Here is a 22,076-nt window from a genome sequence, read left to right as displayed (position 1 = left end):
ACTAGGAGTAGGCGTTATACGAGTCTTAGTACCACTTCAGTATATCATTACATGTTTTAAAATCTGGTAACTCCCTCCATACCTGAATCAATATTAATACTGCAAGGTACTTACCTCGATGTACCTCGGTAACCAAAACTGGCTGGGTCAACAACTTTGACATTCATTCCACGGCGTTCTTTAAAACTCTATACAGGGTGGCATGTTTGTCATGCGAGGTTATTATTAAACAGAACTGACTACTGTAATAAAATATTGCATTATTCAATACCGACTGCATGCATGTTAAATTAATAGAACTACGTGTAACAATAATTTGCATAATGCTGAACTCAGACTACCAACTATCAGCAGGAAGTTGACCAACTTCTACGACTTTTGTGGTGCTCTTGCTGAGCGCTGTTACAACTCAATTCTCGTCGTATAACCCATTATAGTTGTTAATCTGAGCGCACCCGTTTAAGTCGGGAGTTAGGGAAAATACAACGCAACCGTCGAGTTGGATAACGTTCAGCTGACAGTTGATAGTTTTAGGCTAGCATAAGAGTCGGACAAGTTCGATGTATGTTTCACCCATTACAACCAATGGAACAATTGATCTGTTTCGACTAATAAATAAATAAATTAATATTGTTATGAAGTGAAATTTGCTATCTCAAACAGAACGTTTACACTATTTCGGTATTCAGAATGCTTTGATCAAAAGTATAGGACAATACATATTTTATTGTTAAACTTTACTCTCTGTTGTTGTTGTTTTTTAATTTAATAAAACTAGAGATAGATTTTTTAATAATAAATTTTAATTTTAATATTTAAATAAAAGATAAAACTGCGTTCTGTTAATTTGTGGAAACTGTCCCAGAGATTAGTTGTACAAAGTTTCAGAATAGGGTCTCCATGTTTACTCGAGTACTCGGGTACGGGTCGAGTCTAGCAAGACTCGAATCCGTTCACAGGACTCGAGTACCTGTACAAGGTGGGATACAATGATCGACTATAATACAATGGACAATGTAGGACAATATTTTCAGCAGTAGATAATCAACGACATAAGTTACACAATAATTATATGATTATGCGCTAGTTTCTCTTTTTAAACTGGCCGTCCGCCACAACACCGAACATATCAACATATATAAATGCAATACAATGACATTATTTGACATCCATTAAGATTATTATTTTTTAATTCCTTAATCTCATCGTCATCTAGTGTAAGGGTCCGGGTTGAGTTCGACCCTCAAGTACTCGAGGCCAATGTCTCTTGGACTCGTGGATGCCCTATTTCAGAACTATCCAATAAATACGCTAGAAATAAATATGCTTCAACAAAGAAAAGTTAATGGACAACGAAGGACGGACAACGGACAAATTAGCAAAAAAAAACGCTTTGCTGACAAACATCATAGCAAAGATTTTTGTTTGAAAGATTTTTAATTTTATTTAATAAAATAAAGTTAGAAGAAGAAGTAATAGGACGTGTTTTATTTGTTTCGCGCATGCTCGACTTGCCAGTCCTCCAAATTGTAGTTTTTGTCAACGAAATGGGAGTTTTCTACTGGGATGTATGCGGTCATTGAGACTGATTGAAACATAGGCGTACGGGCTTCCAATTGTGGGGTGTGGGAGCAGGGTGATTTTTTTTCTCTAATTATACAAAAATCACCGAATCTGGATAATAACCTTTATTCATATTTGCATTACTACCAAACAGCTGTAAAGGGTTCCAAATGAAGCACTGTACGCATATTTACATGTAGCCCGAATGCTAAGATTTGCTCCAGCACTGGTGGTGGTGGTGATGGTGGTGGTGGTAGTGGTGTTGTAGTATGGGGGTAGTTGACCCCTGACCCCCGCCTCGTACGCTTATGAATTGAATGCTAAAACGCTTCTAGTTCCAACAACTTGCACCACCAGCGTGAATTAATTTTTAGCAAGATTCTTTGCCTCTATGTCATCTTCTAGTTGATTTTAGTCGACTATCTCGGCGACTCGTATGACAGCTAGGTTTAATCGCAACATGCCCCAGCCTGTCCTGGCAACACTGGAAGAAATAGAAAGCGAAGTCGACTCCTACTAAAAAACAAATTATGTAGACCTTAAAGGAAGGGACAATTAAGGCATTTGACCTGGTATGCATAGTCAACGATATATAATGCACATTATTACTTAATATCAACAAGTATAATCGTATAGTTTATTAATAAAACGGTTAAAAGTGACGGCTATTATATATTACGGGCTCAGCCATTTTCGAACTGAAGAAACAAAACATACCTGATTTTTGCGGATGCATCGCAATGTTCTGTAAGCCAGCAACAAGTATATATTATTTTTCAATACAAAATAAACCACCATTGTCAAAGTATTGAAATAACTGTATTATATTTTGTATATAAATTAACCCACGTACTGAAATAATAGTCGGAGTGTTTTCTTGGTTCATTGGTCTTTTCTTTCCGTGGCCTGTACCTTTGGTTCCTGATTGGCAGGTGTATATATTATGTCTAGACACAGTAAAAAGACGTGCCTCTTTTATTAAGATCACAGGGTATTGTGTGATAACCGTGCGGACACCCCTCAAATCTTAATGTGCACTATGAAACTCCGTGCTTTATTACTGTAAGTAATTCTGTAAAACCCTTGATTGAGTAGACTTTCCCATCTAAAATCACAAAACTGACCAATTGCGTAGTCCCAAAGAAAAGAAAGTTATCACTTGAGTATCATGAGTGGTCGTTTTTGCTCGAACGTACCCTACCAATAGGCCTAATAATATGCATTTTTTCTTTCGATTTTTTAAAAGAGAAAAATACTATAACTCCATTTCGTTCTATTGATGCAAATTGAAATATATTTAGTAAAATAGTTTATTATATTATCAAGTCATTTATGTTGTTTTAAAAGTCAGGTTGATGAAAGCGAAGCGCCTTGTCGTAAATTAGAGCGTTTGTTTACACTGTGCATAGAGGAATTGGACGGAGCTGACATCATTTCGCCCCAAGCTATACCATCCGACGTCAAAAAAAAACGTAACAAAATGGCTGCCCCCAGTTAGCAGGAATAATCGTGGTATTTTTATTAACTCTAAAATTACGCGTTTTTCATTTGTTAAAGTGTCAGTATGTGTTGGTGGTCCGGATATGCATCTTTCCAACACAAGGCTCTTGTTTGAGTTGACCCTCCCTTTAATTTATTTTACATTATGTTACCATTTCGTACCACTAAACTAACCATGACGACTAACTATAAACCAGTCTAATGTTCTCTTATTCAGACAGATCCAACTTCTCAAGGTCTGTATTTCCGCACAGTAACTTCACGTTCCACATCTACTGATTGTGAATTTATGTGTGTTTTTTCTCCACGGGATGCAACTCATGTCGAAACTGCCAGCTATGAACATACGTGAACATTTAGATCGGACTTTTCACCATTAGACCTTTGTTTAAACTTTTATATCAAAATTACATATTTTCTATATTATTAAATAGTCTGATCCTCTCTTCTTTCTTTCGTTTATTTTTGGATTTTCCTTCTATGATGCTCCAAATTAAATAAATATTCGGCCGAGTTGTCGGTTTTTTAAAATAATTTCTTAAACACTTTTTCTCAATTTTATTAACGTTTTCATTAACTGCTATTCCAAATTCTGTCCATTTCCAACTCCCCGTCCTCCCTTCCTTTTGTCCCAGAACCAGTCACTGGCGAAGTCGGAAATTTTGTCCAGGAGTGACGTGCCTGAATCATAATTGGATAAAGGCACGTTAATATGGTATCCCGTATCCCGCATATTCAGTTATTTCTAAGTATCTTAGTGTGTAAAGTAACATCACAAGCCTGCTATTATCATGTCACATAAGTTTCACGTCATGTAAAAAAAAACACACCCAAAAACAACAACAAAACCCACACATGTAGTTATATATCTGCATGGTCACTATTAGGCGCGAAACTGCGGTGTGACGTTTGGTCGCTAAGGGCTTGTTGACAACTAAACCGAGAACGCACTATACCGGTCTTGGCAAGATTCTGTCAATGGGTCGGCGATTTTCGGTTATTGATCCCCGCATATCTACCCCAGGCAGTCAATCGCGATAACTTCTCGCCAGTTACCACTGCAGTTCTTTTTATTGGCTATACTAATGCGATTCAGAAGGCAAAGAAGATTTATTTAGCCAACAAAAGTATGTAAAACAAGTCTTACGTGTGTGAACGAAGAACAAAGGGGCTGGAGAAATAAATCCCATTTAATGTCGTTTGCCTGACGTAACATTCATGGTTCAGCATAAACCTTTTCCGGGACAAGCGACTCGCTCTCCCACCACTTTGGGAAAGGCCACGTTTCGACTCCCCCCAATTCAAGAGTCCGTGGGATATGGTGGATTCGGCGGAGTCAAGATGTCGAAGAACTCCCAGACTCTGATTTTCAGAAGCGTTCCTCCCAGACCGTTCAGTTATACGTTCTCGGACGAAATAAACAACTCTTACGGATCGAGAAGATCCAAGAGTCGATCGAAAACTGCCCCCGTGTCGATCAACTCTCCCAGGGACTATGTCCAGCGCTTTAAGTCTCGACCGGTTACCAAACCGAATGTGGTGGAGTTCAATGGCGGCAGTGTCCTGATGGAGATGAATGCCGGGGCGCGATGCGCAGACGGCTTCTTCCCACCAGTCAAACTCAGGCTGATGCCTTACCAAAGTAAAGGGCGAACGACGATAGAGGTGAGGCTATAATTTGTTTCACATTTTACTCAGGGTCGCTGTGATGTTGTGTTTATTTGTTTGGGTTGTGTGTGTGGGGGGGGGGGGGGGGGGGGGGGGTATTGGATCTGTCTGAATAAGAGAACATCAGACTACATCGGTCAACTCAAACAAGAGCCTTATGTGTTGGAAAGATGCATACCCGGACCACCAACACATACTGACACTTTAACAAATGAAAAACGCGTAATTTTAGAATTAATAAAAAAACATGATTATTCCTGCTAACTGGGGGCAACCATTTTGTTTCGTTTTTGTGACGTCCGATGGTATAGCTTGGGGCGAAGTGACGTCAGCTCAGGTCCAATTTCTCTATTATACACAGTGTAAACAAAAGCTCTAATTTACGACAAGGCGCTTCGCTTTCATCAGCCTGACTTGTAAAACAACATAAATGACTTGATAGTATAATAAACTATTTAACTAAATATATTTCAGTTTGCATCAATATAACGAAATGGAGTTATTTTTTAAAAAACCAAAGAAAAAATGCATATTATTAGGCCTATTGGTAGGATACGTTCGAGCAAAAACGACCACTCACGATACCCAAGTGATAATTTTCTTTTCTTTGGGACTACGTAATTGGTCAGTTTTGTGATTTTAGATGGGAAAGTCTACTTAATCAAGGATTTTACAGAATTACTTACAGTAATAAAGCAAGACGGCTGGTAAAGTCCATTACGATATGAGGTTATCACACAATACTCTGTGATCTTAATAAAAGAGGCACGTCTTTTTAGTGTGTCTACACACAGTGTCTGGGGACCGTCTAAATATACACCTGTCAATCAAGAACCACAGGTACAGGCCACGGAAAGAAAAGACCAGTTAACCAAGAAAACACTCCGACTATTATTTCAGTACGTGGGTTAATTTATATACAAAATATAATACAGTTATTTCAACACTTTGACAATGGTGGTTTATTTTGTATTGAAAAATAAACCACATATACACGTTGCTGTGTTACTGGGATGGATATTATTACAAAATATTGCGATGCATCTGCAAAAATCAGGTATGTTTTCTTTCTTCAGTTCGAAGACTAATTCCTGACGTGACACGTTAGGTATTACGTAACCATCAGCTCGCCAGAGGGCGTATACACTGGTACAAAATGGCTGCGCCCGTTATATATAATAGCCGTCACATTTAACCTTTTATTAATTAACTATACGATCATACTTGTTTATATTAAGCAATAATGTGCATTATGTATTGTTGAATATGCATACCAGTCCAAAAGCCTTGCTTTAACATTCCTTTAAGGTCTCCGGCTTAACGACTACGTCAGTGGAGCCGGTGTAGCATTTAATTTGCACTCCCCTAGAATATGCACTCCCCAGTCATTATTATACGTATAATTTACACTCCTCCAGTTATTATTATACATATAATAGGCACTCTCCACTACTATGTTTCAATACTGAATCCATATTCATTATTAGTCCCCTATCGGTCCAACCGGAGGGGACTATAGGTTTTAACACCGTCCGTCTGTCTGTCTGTATGTCCGTCCGTCCACATATAGTTTTCCGGATGTTTTTTTCCCTAACGTCTCGAGATATTGAGCTGAAATTTTGTATATAACTTTATCATCTACTGTTACAGATCAAGTTTGACTTTCATGGCGATTTACTCATTTTTGACACAAATATGGTCCTTCTTTTAGGAGATATGAAAATTAGTTTTTCGGACTTTGTTTTTGCAATGCCTCAAGATATTGAGCTGAAATTTTGTATGTAGCTTTACAGATCAAGTTTGACTTTTATGACCATTTACAAAATTTGTTTACCGGACTTTGTTTAAACTTTTCATATACTTACCATTTATGCCACCCAATAGCCGATGTATATTTTTGTGCTGGGGTGTCGTTAAACATTCATTCATTCATTCATTTGTTTAAACAAGCAATGTTTATCCATAACGGATCCCTGATATGAACAAAGAATGCAGGAATGATGGGCACACAAGGTTGCACTTAACTGGGATGGGGTGGGACTTAAGTAATGATTTTTGGTTATAAAATATGAATCTGTTGAAGATCAAGTTTTGCAGTGTTAACTCCGCATAATTCCTGTCATGCTAACTGAAAGTAAGCGAACCAAGGGGTGGATGGGGAGATTCTGGGATCCATCCGATCACCACACACGATGAGCTATTTCTATTGTGCAAATTTGCAAGGGTGGGTCAAGGAAAGTTTTGGTCCCCTTGGGTCCGCCCCTGATTCATATACCCAACACCCTTGTCTAGATTCGCCACTGAGATTTATACCAGCTTTTACAAATATCAAAAACACTCCACAAATATAATTTTGTGAGTGCATAAAACAATTATGATAGGCTACGTGTAATATAGTCTTGGGGAGTGCATATTATTCAGAGGGAGTGTTTATTATACATGTAATATAGACTGGGGGAGTGTATATTACATGTATAATATGGACCGAGGAGTGCTTATTCAACGTATAATGTTAACTGGAGAGTGCAAATCCAGTGGAGTGCAAATTATATATGACACCGGCTCCAACCCAGAGCGAGTTCCAGATAGCTGAGGTGTGTGCCCAGAACAGCATGCTTGAACCTTAATTGGATATAAGCACGAAAATAAGTTGAAATGACATGAAAAAAATAGCTGTTGGCTACTACAGAAACCTAACAGGGGCTTAATAAAATCGTGTTATTAAATCTACCTTTTATTTCCCAGTTGTTATGTCATTAGCATACTTTTTTGAAATGACGTGGTGCAGCGTATGCAAATTTAAAACCACGACACACAACAACAACAACACCAACAACATAATAAAAACAAAATAACAAAAAACCAACAAAAAAACCCCCACCTACTACCTCATTTTATGTCCGTAGGTGCACGCCCCTCTTATGCCCTCAGTTCATACGGGCCTGTATTTCACTCTACCGCGCTACTGTTTTATATCAAGTTAAGCAAACAGCGTCATATATATCTTGTAGCACCCTTTCTTTTCTTTTTTTTCTTTTTTTTTCTTCTTTTTTTTTGCAAATAGTTCAGTCACTGTATGAGACGAGTAAACTTGAATGACCTGCGCATTCCTTGTTTTGATAACATGAAGTGGTTTTATGACTTTTAAAACTAACAGTCGGTTATATCGAACAGTTTGTATAATTTACTAGTTCACCCAGGGCGGTCTCTCTTGACCTAGCCACTAAATAACACGCAGTATCATAAAACGTGCACTATGATTATCGAACTATGAAAGAAAGAAAGAAAGAAAGAAATGTTTTATTTAACGACGCACTCAACACATTTTATTTACAGTTATATGGCGTCAGACATATGGTTAAGGACCACACAGATTTTGGGAGGAAACCCGCTGTCGCCACTACTTGGGCTACTCTTTCCGATTAGCAGCAAGGGATCTTTTATTTGCACAAACCATGGCCTTTGTTGAACCAGTTATGGATCACTGGTCGGTGCAAGTGGTTTACACCTACCTATTGAGCCTTGTGGAGCACTCACTCAGGGTTTGAAGTCGGTATCTGGATTAAAAATCCCATGCCTCGACTGGGATCCGAACCCAGTACCTACCAGCCTGTAGACCGAATCGAACTATCAATGACCACATTAGCTGTTGTGTACCTGGATTTCATTATTGCATTAGGAGCGGGACGTAGCTCAGTGGTACAGCGCTCGTCTGATGCGCGATCGATCGAGGATCGATCCCCGTCGGTGAGTCCATTGGGCTATTTCTCGTTCTAGCCAGTACTCCACAACTTGTTAATAAAGGCCGTAGTATGTACTATTCTGTCTGTGGATGGTGCATATAAAAGATCCCTTGCTGTTAATCGAAAAGAGTAGCACATGAAGTGGCGACAGCAGGTTTCCTCTCAATATCTGTCATGGTTTCCTCTCTCAATATCTGTGTGGTCCTTAACGATATGTCCGACGCCATATAACCGTAAATAAAATGTGTTATTGCGTTGTTAAATAAACATTTCCATCTTTCCTTCATTATTGCATTATGATTGGATATAACCATAACAATAAACTGAAGTTACTCTAGGGTCTATCATTATATCCATAAGTGGTGTACGCAATTTTTGACACTCTTTTGAGAATTACATACAAACCAAATATATACACAAACGCATACAAACCCATGTCCACATGATCCCGAATCCCCAACACATCCTTTCATGTAGAGTTAAACCTGTCCTAGCGGTCATCTGTAGTCAGCGGACACCTGCCGTAAGCGGCCACTTTTTTCTTTCCCAAACGATTTTTAATGTAAATGCACTCGTAATAAGTGGTCTCCTGTCTAACGCGGCCAGCAGTCACCTAAATCGAAACGTAAATCGCTAAAATACCTGTATTAAGCGGCCACAGCACACACACAGGCACGCGCGCACATACACACACAATGTATATACATCTATATAAAGCTACATGACTATCACTCACACCACACACACAATGTATATACATCTATATAAAGCTACATGACTATCACTCACCACTACACACACACACACACACACACACACACACACACAATGTATATACATCTATATAAAGCTACATGACTATCACTCGCACACACACACACACACACACACAATGTATATACATCTATATAAAGCTTCATATATATAGCTATATGACTATCACACACACACACAAACACACACACACATACACATACAATGTATATACATCTATATAAAGCTATATATATATATAGCTACATGAATATCACACACACACACACACACACACATACATACACACACATATACACACACACACACACACACATACATATACACACACACACAATGTATATACATCTATATAAAGCTACCTGACTATGTGACCTCTACATGGTATGGTGTTTGTCGTACAGTTGTAAGCTCTCATTTTAATGTACAGACTAACTGACGCCAGTATTGTTAAACGTGTTCACAAGTAGCAAATAGCATTCAATGACAGACGTGTAAATTCAAAGCTAAAAAGATATTTTCTCTCTGAGCAAAAATGTCTTTCATCAATGGTATTAGTCAAGGCGAAGGAATATTACTACATTGAATAATAATAAAACCAACAGTAATAATTATATATTAAAAATATACTATGGGAATGCACTTTAGCATTATACTTCCATTTCATTATATATGTACGTGTATTGTAATTTAACGGAAACATTAATTTGTTACTGATACTTGTATAATAGTCGGTTGCTGTTAAACATTTCTGGGGATTTATACATACTTTGTTTAGTGCATGATATCAATTCAATCCTTATAAAAAAAACACTTAAACACTGAAACAATATATATATATTTTAAATACTCATAACGGGGAAAATAAAAATCATAATTTCTCACTGAGAAATTACCATGCATTGGTCTAACGAATAATACTATTGGATGATTTGACGGATACAAACCAATTACCTTGTCGGTACTAAATATGACGTTATTAGGATTTGGTAAACACGTAATGGCGTCATGTAGTTTAAAGAGTTTGCGTTTACGGCTGTTTGTTTTTTGGTGTTAAATTTATAACAAAATATCATTTTAATACAATTCATTATAGATTTTGTACCAGAATAAAGAGAAATTTTGTTTTTGAAAATTATCTATGAACGTGATTAAATTATAAAGTTATATCAATACTCAGAACAGTGCGTAAAGTGGTTTGTATCGTTTCTATACATGTACGTGCATGTGTGTTGAAAATAAAGGCTTTTAGAGAAAAAATAGCTCAGGTAATAAATAGAATAACAAACTCGGTACCAGTTATTATCAAATTTATGACAAATGAAAATTATTTCACTTGGGACATAAATTTGATAATAACTGGTAACTCATTTATTATCCTCTATGTAGGCCTATAATGTACTCTTTTAAATTGTGCAAATAGCACACATGCAATATGAAAAACCAGTCGAAGATAAGAAAATGATGCCTGGGACACAAATCTTCTTGCATTTTATCCCATTGTTATTATGATATAATAATATAATAATAATAATAATAATAAATATATTAAATAAATAAATAAAATAATAAATAAATAAATAAAATTTGAAAAAAGCTACTTAAAATGTCGCTGAATATTCATCCAGCACCCACCCAATAAAATTATCTACAGTGGGTTGGAATGAGAAAAGCAATGATAAAAGTATTTAAATGATAAAATCAGTAACAGAATATATTTGTAGTAGACAATTCATGTGATTATTCGGTAAAAGAAAATCCAGTGTTTAAAATGTGTTTCATGAATAATAAATAAATATTTGATCAGGTAAGAAAATGACCCACCTCTCTTGCCTTCGTCCAAAACAGGAACAGTGGGGCACTTGTACACTAAATAAAATATATTAACGTATTGGGAATAGCTAATGTTATTTGCACTTGTAAATAAACAGGTTAATTATTATTAATAGTGATTAAAAAGTGCTTTAACAATGTGTTATTATTTTAAAAAACCCAAATTAATATTATTGATACAAATTTTCGGTACATAACATAGTAGGGCTAGTAGATTTTTAACCACGGCTAGTGGATTTAGAAAATCACTGATCCTATGGCTAGTGGATTTTTAGAAAATTCTAGAAGCCCCGAGGAGCTGTCTTAACTTTGTAGCACCGGCCTCGGTTAAGCCATCGAACATAAGGCTGGTAGATACAGGGTTCGCAGCCCAGTACCGACTCCCACCCAGAGCGAGTTTTAACTACTCATTGGGTAGGTGTACGGCCACTATACCCTCTTCTCTCTCACTAACCACTAACAATTAACAACTAACCCACTGTCCAGCTCAGATAGCTGAGGTGTGTGCCCAGGACAGCATGCTTGAACATTAATTGGATATAAACACGAAAATAAGTTGAAATGAATGAATGAATAAGTTTGCAGCTATTGCAAAATATTTCAAACTAACAGCACCGTTTTAGTGTCTAAAATTACATATTAAACACATTTGGTTTTGTTTAGAATACCAGTGTCTGGATATCCGGTGTGTTTACGGCCGTGTGCTAATGTTTGTAGCAGTCATTTGTCAACCTACTTTGTAATATATATTTTTTTCGTACGTTCGAAAATATTGAAAAATAAAATCCGGTTTGAGCTACAACAAAAAGCAGGACGAAAAATACCTTGTTTATACAGACGCTGAAAAGAGGAAAACATCTTTAAAGGGACATTCCTGAGTTTTCTGCAATTTGTAAAATATTATAGATTAACAGACCTTTTAACGATTGTAATTACATATCAAATATATTTTTCTGCATAAAATATATTAAACGTGTTTCTGATCGTTCTAATATTTGTAATAGGTTAAATTTTATTTTGTTTCCTAAAATAAAAAAAATTTCGTACGTACGAAATTATTTGAAGACAAAATCCAGTTTGGGCTTCTTACAACTATTAAGACGACCAGAAACACATTAAATATACAGACACTGATATTCTAAACAAGAAAATATATTTAATATGTAAGTTTAATTGTAGAAATATTTATTAGTCGGGAACATCTTACAATGCAGCAAACTCAGGAATGTCCCTTTAATATATAATTTTAGTGATCATAATTACTATAATATTTAATTTTAGTCATCAAAAAGAATGTTAGTCGTAAAGAACTTACAATGGTAGCAAACTCAAGAAAGTCTGTTTAACCTTGAAAAAAAAGTACAGTCTACACCATAAACATGCATGTTTATGAGGTATGGGCATGTAAACATATTTTTTAACACCCCAACCCCCAATCTCTAATCTAAGTATCACGCCAGATCTGGCAATCATTATAGAAGATATAATATGTATCGGTGCTATCGGTGCCTGGATTTCTACCAGTCAATAACACGATCACTCTATGGTGTCCTGCAGATTTGGCTAGTTTTCAAAAAACGGAGGTTGGTAACAAAAAACTTAGTAGACCGCATAAACAAGTTCATAGCAAGGGGCATGATATTTGATCAAACCGATTTTATTTTGTATGAAGAGTCGAAGCTATTAGTATAAGTTCACAAAAGAGTGGCATTTTAATGAAGTGTTAATTATAATTTGGAATTTCTGATAATAATTTCTGGTAATGCTAGACATATGATCACCTATCTTTATAACAATGAAAGAAAAGTTAAAAAAAAAAAATGTTTGTTGCTAATATATTTGGGTGAAGTAGTTGAAAAAGAACTAATCAGTAACATGTTCATGCAAAACAAGTTTAAAGAATGTTTGAGGTTTTAAAAACAATGTTCTATTTCTGTATGCAATTTATAAAATATTGGTCACGATGAAACAGTAATAATTACTTAAAATGAAGAATTTCGTCTGCTGGTAGAATCTGAAATTATAATTTTCGAAATTTTCTCGATTAGTTTATCGTATAAAACTCTATATTTTATTATTCATGTGTTAATCTGTCTCTACTAGTACTAGCTGGAGATCCATTTTGTATGGATGTAGGATTTCAAAAACCGAGAAAATATAATTCAATTTTAGCTCGTGCAGCAGATGACTTTATATTTTAACCAATGTCTTTACAAATTACATATGTAATAGGCCTAATCTATCATTTTAAAAGTAAAAACTAATGAAAATGTTTCTTCTTTTTCAGCCGTCTCATTAAAATTACCAAATGTTTGACATCCAATAGCCTATGATTAATAAATCAATGTGGTCTAGTGGTGTCGTTAAACAAAACAAACTTTAATTATTATTTTTTTTAACATCTTGAACCCATATCAAGACGTGGGCCCGTGTTTATAAAACTTTTAAGGCTTCATACTCAATCTCTAATGACGTCAAACACATACTATCTGTATAGCGTTGCCATGACGTTCACGTGTCAGACTCTATTAGAGCACGCCCCTGCGCCGTGGTGAAGGGGTGTAACATTTTCTTTGAGAATGGCCAATACAGCACAGATTGAAATTTTGAGTAAAAGTTAGTATGTATCTGTGATATTTGTATTTTTGCACAGTTCTTGACACTGTGTTTTAATTTACTGTTGAATTTTTATATTGATGTTGATCATCAATTTTTTTGCATTTACCATAGTTTGACACCTGATAGCCGATGTATTTTTCGTGCTGGGGTGTCGTTTTTCATTCATTCTATTAGAGCCACGAGTCTAGACTCTAAAAAGTTTATAAGCACATATGTAAAAAATCTGGCATTTTAAATATTAAAAATAATAAAATATTTTCGTTTTCTTTTTCAGCCGTCTCATTTACATCTTGAACCCATATCACGACCAGAGACTGGCATTAGGTCTGACACGACTTTACCGCATTCCCCCAACTCGACGCAACTGGTACAGCATTCTAAAACCCCAGGGTCGCTGCATCGCCACATTGTTACCATGAAATCTCCGGAATTAGCCGAAGCGCCCAAAGAAAAATCGCCAGAGAGTTGCGTTCGATTCCCGGATTTTCCAGACGACGATAAGTGTTCCGACCCTGAATATTCGATTGTGTACCCCAATATTCTTAGTGACAAAAACCATAAATGTGATGACCTCAGCAGTTTGCCAAGACCCAAACGAATCCACGCAAAGCGAGAACTGCCTTGGGTTTTCAGATTCAAAGTGAAAAAGAACATGAATTCCTTGTCTAAGATCATGGCCAGCAAGACTCCGAATTCCCAGACAGTTCCTGAATCACAGACGTGATCGCTTGAACGTGTATCCCAAAACACCTCAGCATAAGTTCAGCATCACCTATTTATATATGTCGCGATTAAATACATGATAGTGGATACCTGTTTGTATATACATGTATGTACATTTATTTATATTAAATATAACACAAAAATAACCCATGTTTTTTTAAAATTAATTATATACATTTCCTTATTTAGGAACAAATTATGGTAACAGGCTTCTTCTTATTTTTTTTTTATTATTATTTATTTTTTTAAAGATTCTCCCTTTACTTGCAAACGTCGGTTTTCTTTTAAATGATTTCCTTCATGACTGATCTAACAAGAGAATATAAATAAGGAACCATTTTTAACTCGAATTTATTAAAAAAAAACCCACCCCCAAAACCCCAACATTCATGCATATAATTAAATAAAATTGATTGATTGGTTGTGAGCAACGAGTTACTTCGCAAGAACCGTGGAATGCTTCTACGGTATCGTAGTTGAATTGCTGATGTTATGGCAACACGCCAGCACAGTCTGGTTTAGGAAATAGTTCCACATAAACAAAATACCTTTCAAAAAACATTCTGATATGTTTTTTTAAAATCTTTCTTTGATGATTACACGTAGGCTGACCTCTGTAGTATTTAAATAACCGATTGGTTTGAAGTAACTTGTTGTATGTAGTACTAACTGATAACAGCTGTGCAAGTGGTATGGTGCCACTTATGTAACAGCAATACGAGGCGGTGTTCAGGCATAGGGGCCATTAATTGAAACATTTCGTGGTCGACCTATGTTGATTTGTTTACACGGTACTTGTCAGTCGAGAGCACTCCCTAAAATTAGTAGTCACGTGACCCTCTTGACAGTGTTGTATTTTTCACAGAATATATTCTGACATAGAAATTGTATTGAACTGCACGGAGTTATTAATGGTGGTATGTAACCTTTAGCCTAGAGACTAAAATTAATGTCTTCCACGCGGTAAACAGGTATTTGACGACATATTAGACAAATACCGAGTGTATTCTAAGCAGTGCGCGGTGCCGGTACACGGTAATTTGACGCCTTTGGTGTATGTAGTTGCTAGCAATACACAGTGCTGTCACAGGGTTATTTGACGCACTAGCGTCATAAATATATAATCGGCTAGTCGCCATAAGCGTACAGGCTCTTGTGTTTTGTAGGGGGAGGAGGGGGGGGGGGGGGGGGAGTAGTCTGGTTTTGCTCGAATCACACGAAAATGCCCGAATCTGGATAACAACATGTATTCAATTAGCATTACTGCCAAACAGCTATATAGGGTTGCAAACGAATCACTAAGCATTTTTACATGGATTGCAACTAATTCTGCGGATAGAATTATGTAAATATCTGGTAAAAAGATTTCAGGTTAGCACATTTTGCCTAAATATCTTTATAATTTTTGATCGATATTGAGGATTTGCTCCAGCCCCCCCCCCCCCCCCGCTCCCGCTGTATCGTACGCTTATGCTAGTTGCCTAAATGTAGTTTTTCCCCCTCGTTTCAGTCACTGAATCATTACTGGTACATCAAAAGACATAGCTGACTGAAGCATACTCTTTTTTTTTGCATTTTGTATATGCATGTGTACTAGTATATACAAAATCAACTTGGCACGAGTTATCCAAAGGCATGGTGTGTACTGTCCTGTCTGAGAAAGTGCATGTATAAGATCCCTTGCTGCATGTCTGAAGGAGTAGTCTATCTAGCAAAAATACATGTTTGTTTAATACCACTTCGGTACATTGTATTTAAAGTATGGCTATCGGACTATTTAATAATATTTTTTAAAAAGACGTTATGGGCGCCGGCGATGATCTTCAGGATTCTATGAACGGTGTTGTTGTCCATTTCTTTGAACAGAACTCCTTGTCTGTAGAGTCCATCCCGGCGAGACGTCACCACAAGTCGGAGCTCATGTCCGGTTGACCTTTCATTCGACCAATCAAAACCTTACTTGCAAAATCATGCCAGTGATTTGAAAAGAATTTGAAAAAATTCGCACTCCTACTCGAGCTGTGCTACAATGCAGTTGTGTTTAGCAAACGTCGAGGTTTCTCTCCCCCCCCCCCCGCCCCCCCCCCCGGGGGGCTGTGTTGGTGACAATAGACAGAAGAGATCGGGAAGTAGGAAGAGACGGCGGTTCAGGGGGAACCAAACCGGGTGGCTCAACCTCCGGCTTCACAGAAGAAGACGAGACCGACTCGACAGGGGCGGTTCAGGGGGGATCAAAACCGGCAGCTCAAATGCCGGCGACGGTCCCTTCTGCGTCACCGCCTCCCCCCCCCCCCCCTACTCAGACCCCTGCAGCACCAGCGCCGATGGAGACCGGAAGAGTGATGTCCACACCAACAAAAAGTTGTTGTGACAGCTTCTACAGAGCGTGACGCCAAGAAGAGGAAGGTGTCGGACTTGTTCGACACACAGCCCACGACTTGGCAGATCGCCCGTAAAAAGCTTCCTGGACGGTACCGCGAGTGTGTTAAGGAGGAGTTCACTGCGACCTCTCAACTACTAGGCCCCTTCGTCCCAAAGAGCTGGAGACCAACACCATCTGGTCAATGGCGGTACCAGTTCCAGTATGTCGAGGGAAGTCGCACCTTCTACCTGACTGCGGAGCGGAACGGGATGTACCGGCAAGCTTGCTGAAGGCAGACATGGCTAATCCAATCATCCATCGGATCATCAAGCTGATACTTCCGGAAGAATACTCATCACTACTTCGGGGAGAGTGTTACATCGACCTGCCCCACTTCTTCCCGAGGTTCCGAGCCGATCGTCCCATCCACTCTCCATGAGTTCCGTTTCGCACCCTCCCTTAGGACAGGCACCTCCTTTTGGGGGCTTAGTTGGACTTAAAACATTTTGGCCGCAGTTCAAAATTTTATGTTTTGTGTTTTTTTGTAAACAGTACGACGCAGTTTATTTTGGCAGCCCGTCTAAATTGCTCAAATCACCTTAAAACCTTTTCGGTCGAGCACTCTAATTTTATTGTTTGGACTTAAATGTTTGTAGCTCCTTTTGGTTTTTGGTCTTTGACCTAACTACTAAATTCGTATTCCAAATTCCGCTCACCTCAAACTTATACTAGTATACAATCCAGAGTTTATTTTTGCACTTTTCCCCCTTTTTTTTTTATCAATGTTGAAATAGACAAACAAGTTCGCCTATTGCATAAATAGTCTCGCCCGATATTTTTAGCATTTGTATGCTCCTGAATAACGCTATAAAAGGCGAAGTGTAATTGGTCGATATTTAAATTGTTATTTATAGATGAAATGTCACCTGGACATGGGAGTCCACGCAATGATGTTAGATCTACTGGTATACCCAGTAGAACTAATTTTAATCAGATTGATGTCCAGGTGACATTTCATCTATAAATAACAATTTAAATATCGACCAACAGATTTTATTATCACGGGGTTTTTTGTTCGTCTTGAAACGAATTTTATATAAAATGTTATATTGAAATTAGTTCACCCGAATCATTTCGTATACGCTCGGCATAATTCCGAATGTTTTCAAATTCTTTTCAAATCACTGGCATGATTTTGCAAGTAAGGTTTTGATTGGTCGAATGAAAGGTCAGCTGGACATGAGCTCCAACGGGCTGCTGTTAGATCCATATGTAATAGTGGAGCTAATTTTAATTAGATTGCCTGGACATGGGAGTCCATGCAATGCTGTTAGATCTACTGGTAGACCAGTAGAGATTATTTTAATCAGATTACGACAGTAGGTTTCCTCTCTCAATATCTGTGTGGTCCTTAACCATATGTCTGATGCCATATAACTGTATTAAAATGTGTTGAGTGCGTCCTTAAATAAAACTTTTTTTTTCAGAGGAAGCTCTGTCCCGAGTCGGATCCCTTGGCCATGTAAGAGACCGGCCTTGGGATCGACGTGCCCGAATCTTTTGTGGGACGTTAATAGAGTGGTCCTCCTCAGAGGAAGCTGTTGTAGTACACGTCTGTCGTGGGCGCAAGTTCTGACAACTGCCAGCTTTTCCGTCCAGGCCCTCGTATTACGAAGCGCTAAGATAACCGTAAGTGTATAAAGTAGGTATACACTTGCGGCAATCGTAGAGCTAAGATCGCGTCGTAAAACAACTCGATAAAGTGGCAAAGATTTCTTTATGTACTAGGGGCGGGACGTACCCCAGTGGTAAAGCGCTAGCTCGATGCGTGGTGTGTCTGGGATCGATCCCTGTCGGTGGGCCCATTGGGCTATTTCTCGTTCCAGCCAGTGCACAAGGGCGCACATTAAGTCAATACTTTTCTTAATGAGCAGGGCTATCCTCTATGTAGCAAATTTAAAATGGCGGGCAAATGTTTTATGTTGTCGATGGAAGATTTATTTTGTTAATAATGATTTAGTGAGTACGGTAGGTTATACATTTTTGGTTTGTGTTCCCATTTGTTGCACTATCTCGGTTGAGAAACGGTTGAAACATGGTGCCACAAGCTGTGAATACCAGCTACATATAGGATATGTAACAATATTCGGACGTAGAACGAACCACACTTTCTACGTCCCTTCGGACTGCACTTTCCCATGGGGAAAAAACGCTGACCCAGAGATCGATCCTGGAACTCGTTGCACTTCATCCCCTACCACTAAGCTGTATTCCACTTCAGTGTGGAAAATACACGTTAGACGCTAAACAGCCATGTTTAGAAATGTACTTATCCATATAAGTATTAATTCACGCAATACAAGTCAATGTTAGCGAAACCATGTATCATGGACGTACATGGGGGGGGGGGGGGGGGGTAGATGGGTTTGACCGAACCCCCCCCCCCCCCCCCCCTGAAATCGCTTTTTTTATAATTTAATATATCTGACATTGATATCTGACATTATTATATTTACTCAACATAGAAATATATGCCCAATATCTCTGCAATCTATTTTGGAACCCCCCTTTTCAAAATCCTATGTACGCCCATGTGTATAGGGCATACAATAAATAATACCAAATAATTTTTTTTTTTTTAAAGAATAATCTTCAGTAAGCCATGGTAGGTGTGTGTGTGGTTGGGGTGTATGTCCTAAATACGAATCTACAGGATCAAAATGTACACACGTTAATAATTGTGGATACACGCAAAATAGCCATAACAAACAATTTGTATTAAGTTGACCATGTTTATATGACAAGATAAGCGTTCGTCCTGTTTGTGAAGCGTGGAATAAGGCATACACCTGTACTTACAATCAGCAGGTAATCGTTTGACCTCGACTCCTGTCGTCTTTACTACCCATGCTACCCGCGTGTGTATAAAAGCAGTAACTCCCATTCTGGCACCCACCAGGAATCCCGGTAAAATGAAACGATTAACAACAATATTAATACAATACAATTCACCAATGTGTATACACGTACTTGTATAAAATTTGGCTTGGAACCAATTAATATACAATGTTAATTTGTGAAGCGTGGAAACGGAACCGTTTTTCATGTCCAATCCACCCAGTGTTCAGACTTAATCAAGCAACACGGCATACCCGAGCCGTGATCAACTATATAAAGCTCCGTTTGGGCTAATCTTTATTCAGTTAAACTTATCCATGTGTAAATCTATTTATAAACGTTATTGTACAAATATTTAATCTTTGACATGTTTATTACCAAAGTTTCAATAACTGAAGCCCACAAATTGATATTATTATGTTTAAAAGTAGCATTTTATATCAGTTTAGAAAGAAGTTTTTTGTGTTGCTTAACAATCAACCTACTACAGAGAAACAGGTGCCTGGCTATGCCACCGTCAGTTATGCACACACATAAAAACAACACCGGCCTCGGTGATGTCGTGGTTAATCCATCGGACATAAGCGAGTTTTAACCACTTAATGGATAGGTGTGAGACCACTACACCCTCTTCTCTCTCACTAAGCACTAACCACTAACAACTAACCCATTGTCCTGAACAGATAGCCCAAATAGCTGAGGTGTGTGCCCAAGACAGCGTGTTTGAACCTTAATTGGACATAAGCACGAAAATAAATTTGAAATGAAAAATAAAAACAACCAAAAGCTTAAGGTTATTCCTTTTCCTGTGTGTGCTGTATTTGTATGTTATTTTTTTTTTTTTAAGGCTATATTGGTGTGGTTTTACTCTCTAACAGGCACTAACGAATAAATTATTATTAATAGCAATAGAACTACAGCGATTTAACATTCGTTCAAACTTTTTTGCCATTGGAGACTTTCCATTTAACATTAGGAAAACAACAACAACCCCAATGCATTGGGTTATGGAAGCTTTCCAAAGGATAATCTGAAATTTTTAACGCTCCTTTAATTTTGATTTTAAGTGAGACAGTTCAAATTTGTTTTGATAATAAGGCGAGTTTTCCTACTCAATATAAAGTTTTTTCCCTTGCAATTACCGTCAAGGCAAGGAATATATTGCTATATTTAAGTGAACATTTATGAAGACTCGTTGTCTGCAAGTTATGCAGTTAGTTTTATTACCTATTTAGATACATGGTGCCCTTATTTCTATGTCCCAAAATAAATTCATCCAGATTTGATTAATAATGTGGGGTTGTTGTTTTACTGTGAATTGTACTGCAGATATGTCGATTTTCAGATTACATGTACACTTACATGTATATTGTCCGCCTTGCAAGCAAATATGTGCGAGTAACAGAACAGTGCATTACATCTAACAAACGGACACAATCTAAAACAACAAGGCTGTCAGAATACTAAACTGTTGAACGGCCCAAAATGGAAATAAAAAAACTGAAGAAATGTTTTATTCAACGACGCACTCAACACCTATTATTTACGCTTATATGGCGTCAGACATATGGTTAAAGACCACACAGATATATTGAGAGAGAAAACCCGCTGTCGCCACTTCATGGGGGCTACTCTTTTCGATTAGCAGTAAGGGTTCTTATATATGCACCATTTCACAGACAGGGTAGTACATACCACATCCTTTGATATACCAGTCGTGGTGCACTGGCTGCAACGAGAAATAGCCCAAACCACCCCCCCCCCCCCCCCCCCCCCCCACGGGAATCGATTCCACACCGACCGCGCATCGAGCGAACGCTGTACCACTGGGCTTCGTCCCACCCCTTATGGGAGAGATCCTCCATGGAATAAAAACTATTAGCGTTTAACTAACCTGTTAACAATATAACCAACATACATGATAAACTGAACAAAGAGGCTCATGGGCCTAAACGGTCACCGGAGTAAATTATTGATGGGAAAAAATTAACAAATCCTCGATTTTGTTTCTCCATGGGTCAAGGAAGCTTCTCGGCAAATCTAATAACTTCACCCCTCATAGCAAAGGACACATTTATAAAGATAGTTTGTTTTGCTTAACGACACTACTAGAGCACATGGATTTATTTATCATCGCTATTTGCAGGGGATCGTTTACAGCATCATCACAGCAGAAAAAAAAATCATCGGCTATTGGGTGTCAAACATTAAGTCTTAGAGGAAACCCGCTACATGTTTCAATTAGTAGCAAGGGATCTTTTATATGCATCATCCCAGACAGGACAGTACACACAATACAGCCTTTAATGTACCAGTCGTGGCGCACTGTTTGCAACATGAATAAATTCACAATTTTGATAACCGTTTACATTTCTGGAAGTTGAGGTTATTGG

The 22,076-nt window shown here is 37.8% G+C and overlaps 1 protein-coding gene across 1 annotated transcript; it reads left to right on the top strand.

Annotated features, from left to right (window-relative positions):
- The first annotated feature begins 4,075 nt into the window (after nt 1-4,075).
- Nucleotides 4,076-14,569, top strand: LOC121380051. Its single transcript, XM_041508784.1, has 2 exons — nt 4,076-4,728; nt 13,975-14,569. Exons 1-2 carry the CDS (start codon nt 4,282-4,284, stop codon nt 14,422-14,424), a joined length of 897 nt encoding a protein of 298 aa, XP_041364718.1. The 5' UTR covers nt 4,076-4,281; the 3' UTR covers nt 14,425-14,569.
- Nucleotides 14,570-22,076: the final 7,507 nt, after the last annotated feature.

This window comes from Gigantopelta aegis, chromosome 8 (assembly GCF_016097555.1).
Source record: "Gigantopelta aegis isolate Gae_Host chromosome 8, Gae_host_genome, whole genome shotgun sequence".
Classification (NCBI taxonomy): domain Eukaryota; kingdom Metazoa; phylum Mollusca; class Gastropoda; order Neomphalida; family Peltospiridae; genus Gigantopelta; species Gigantopelta aegis.
The sequence above is the reverse complement of the archived record's forward strand: the minus strand, read 5'-3'. Positions and strand labels throughout refer to the sequence as shown.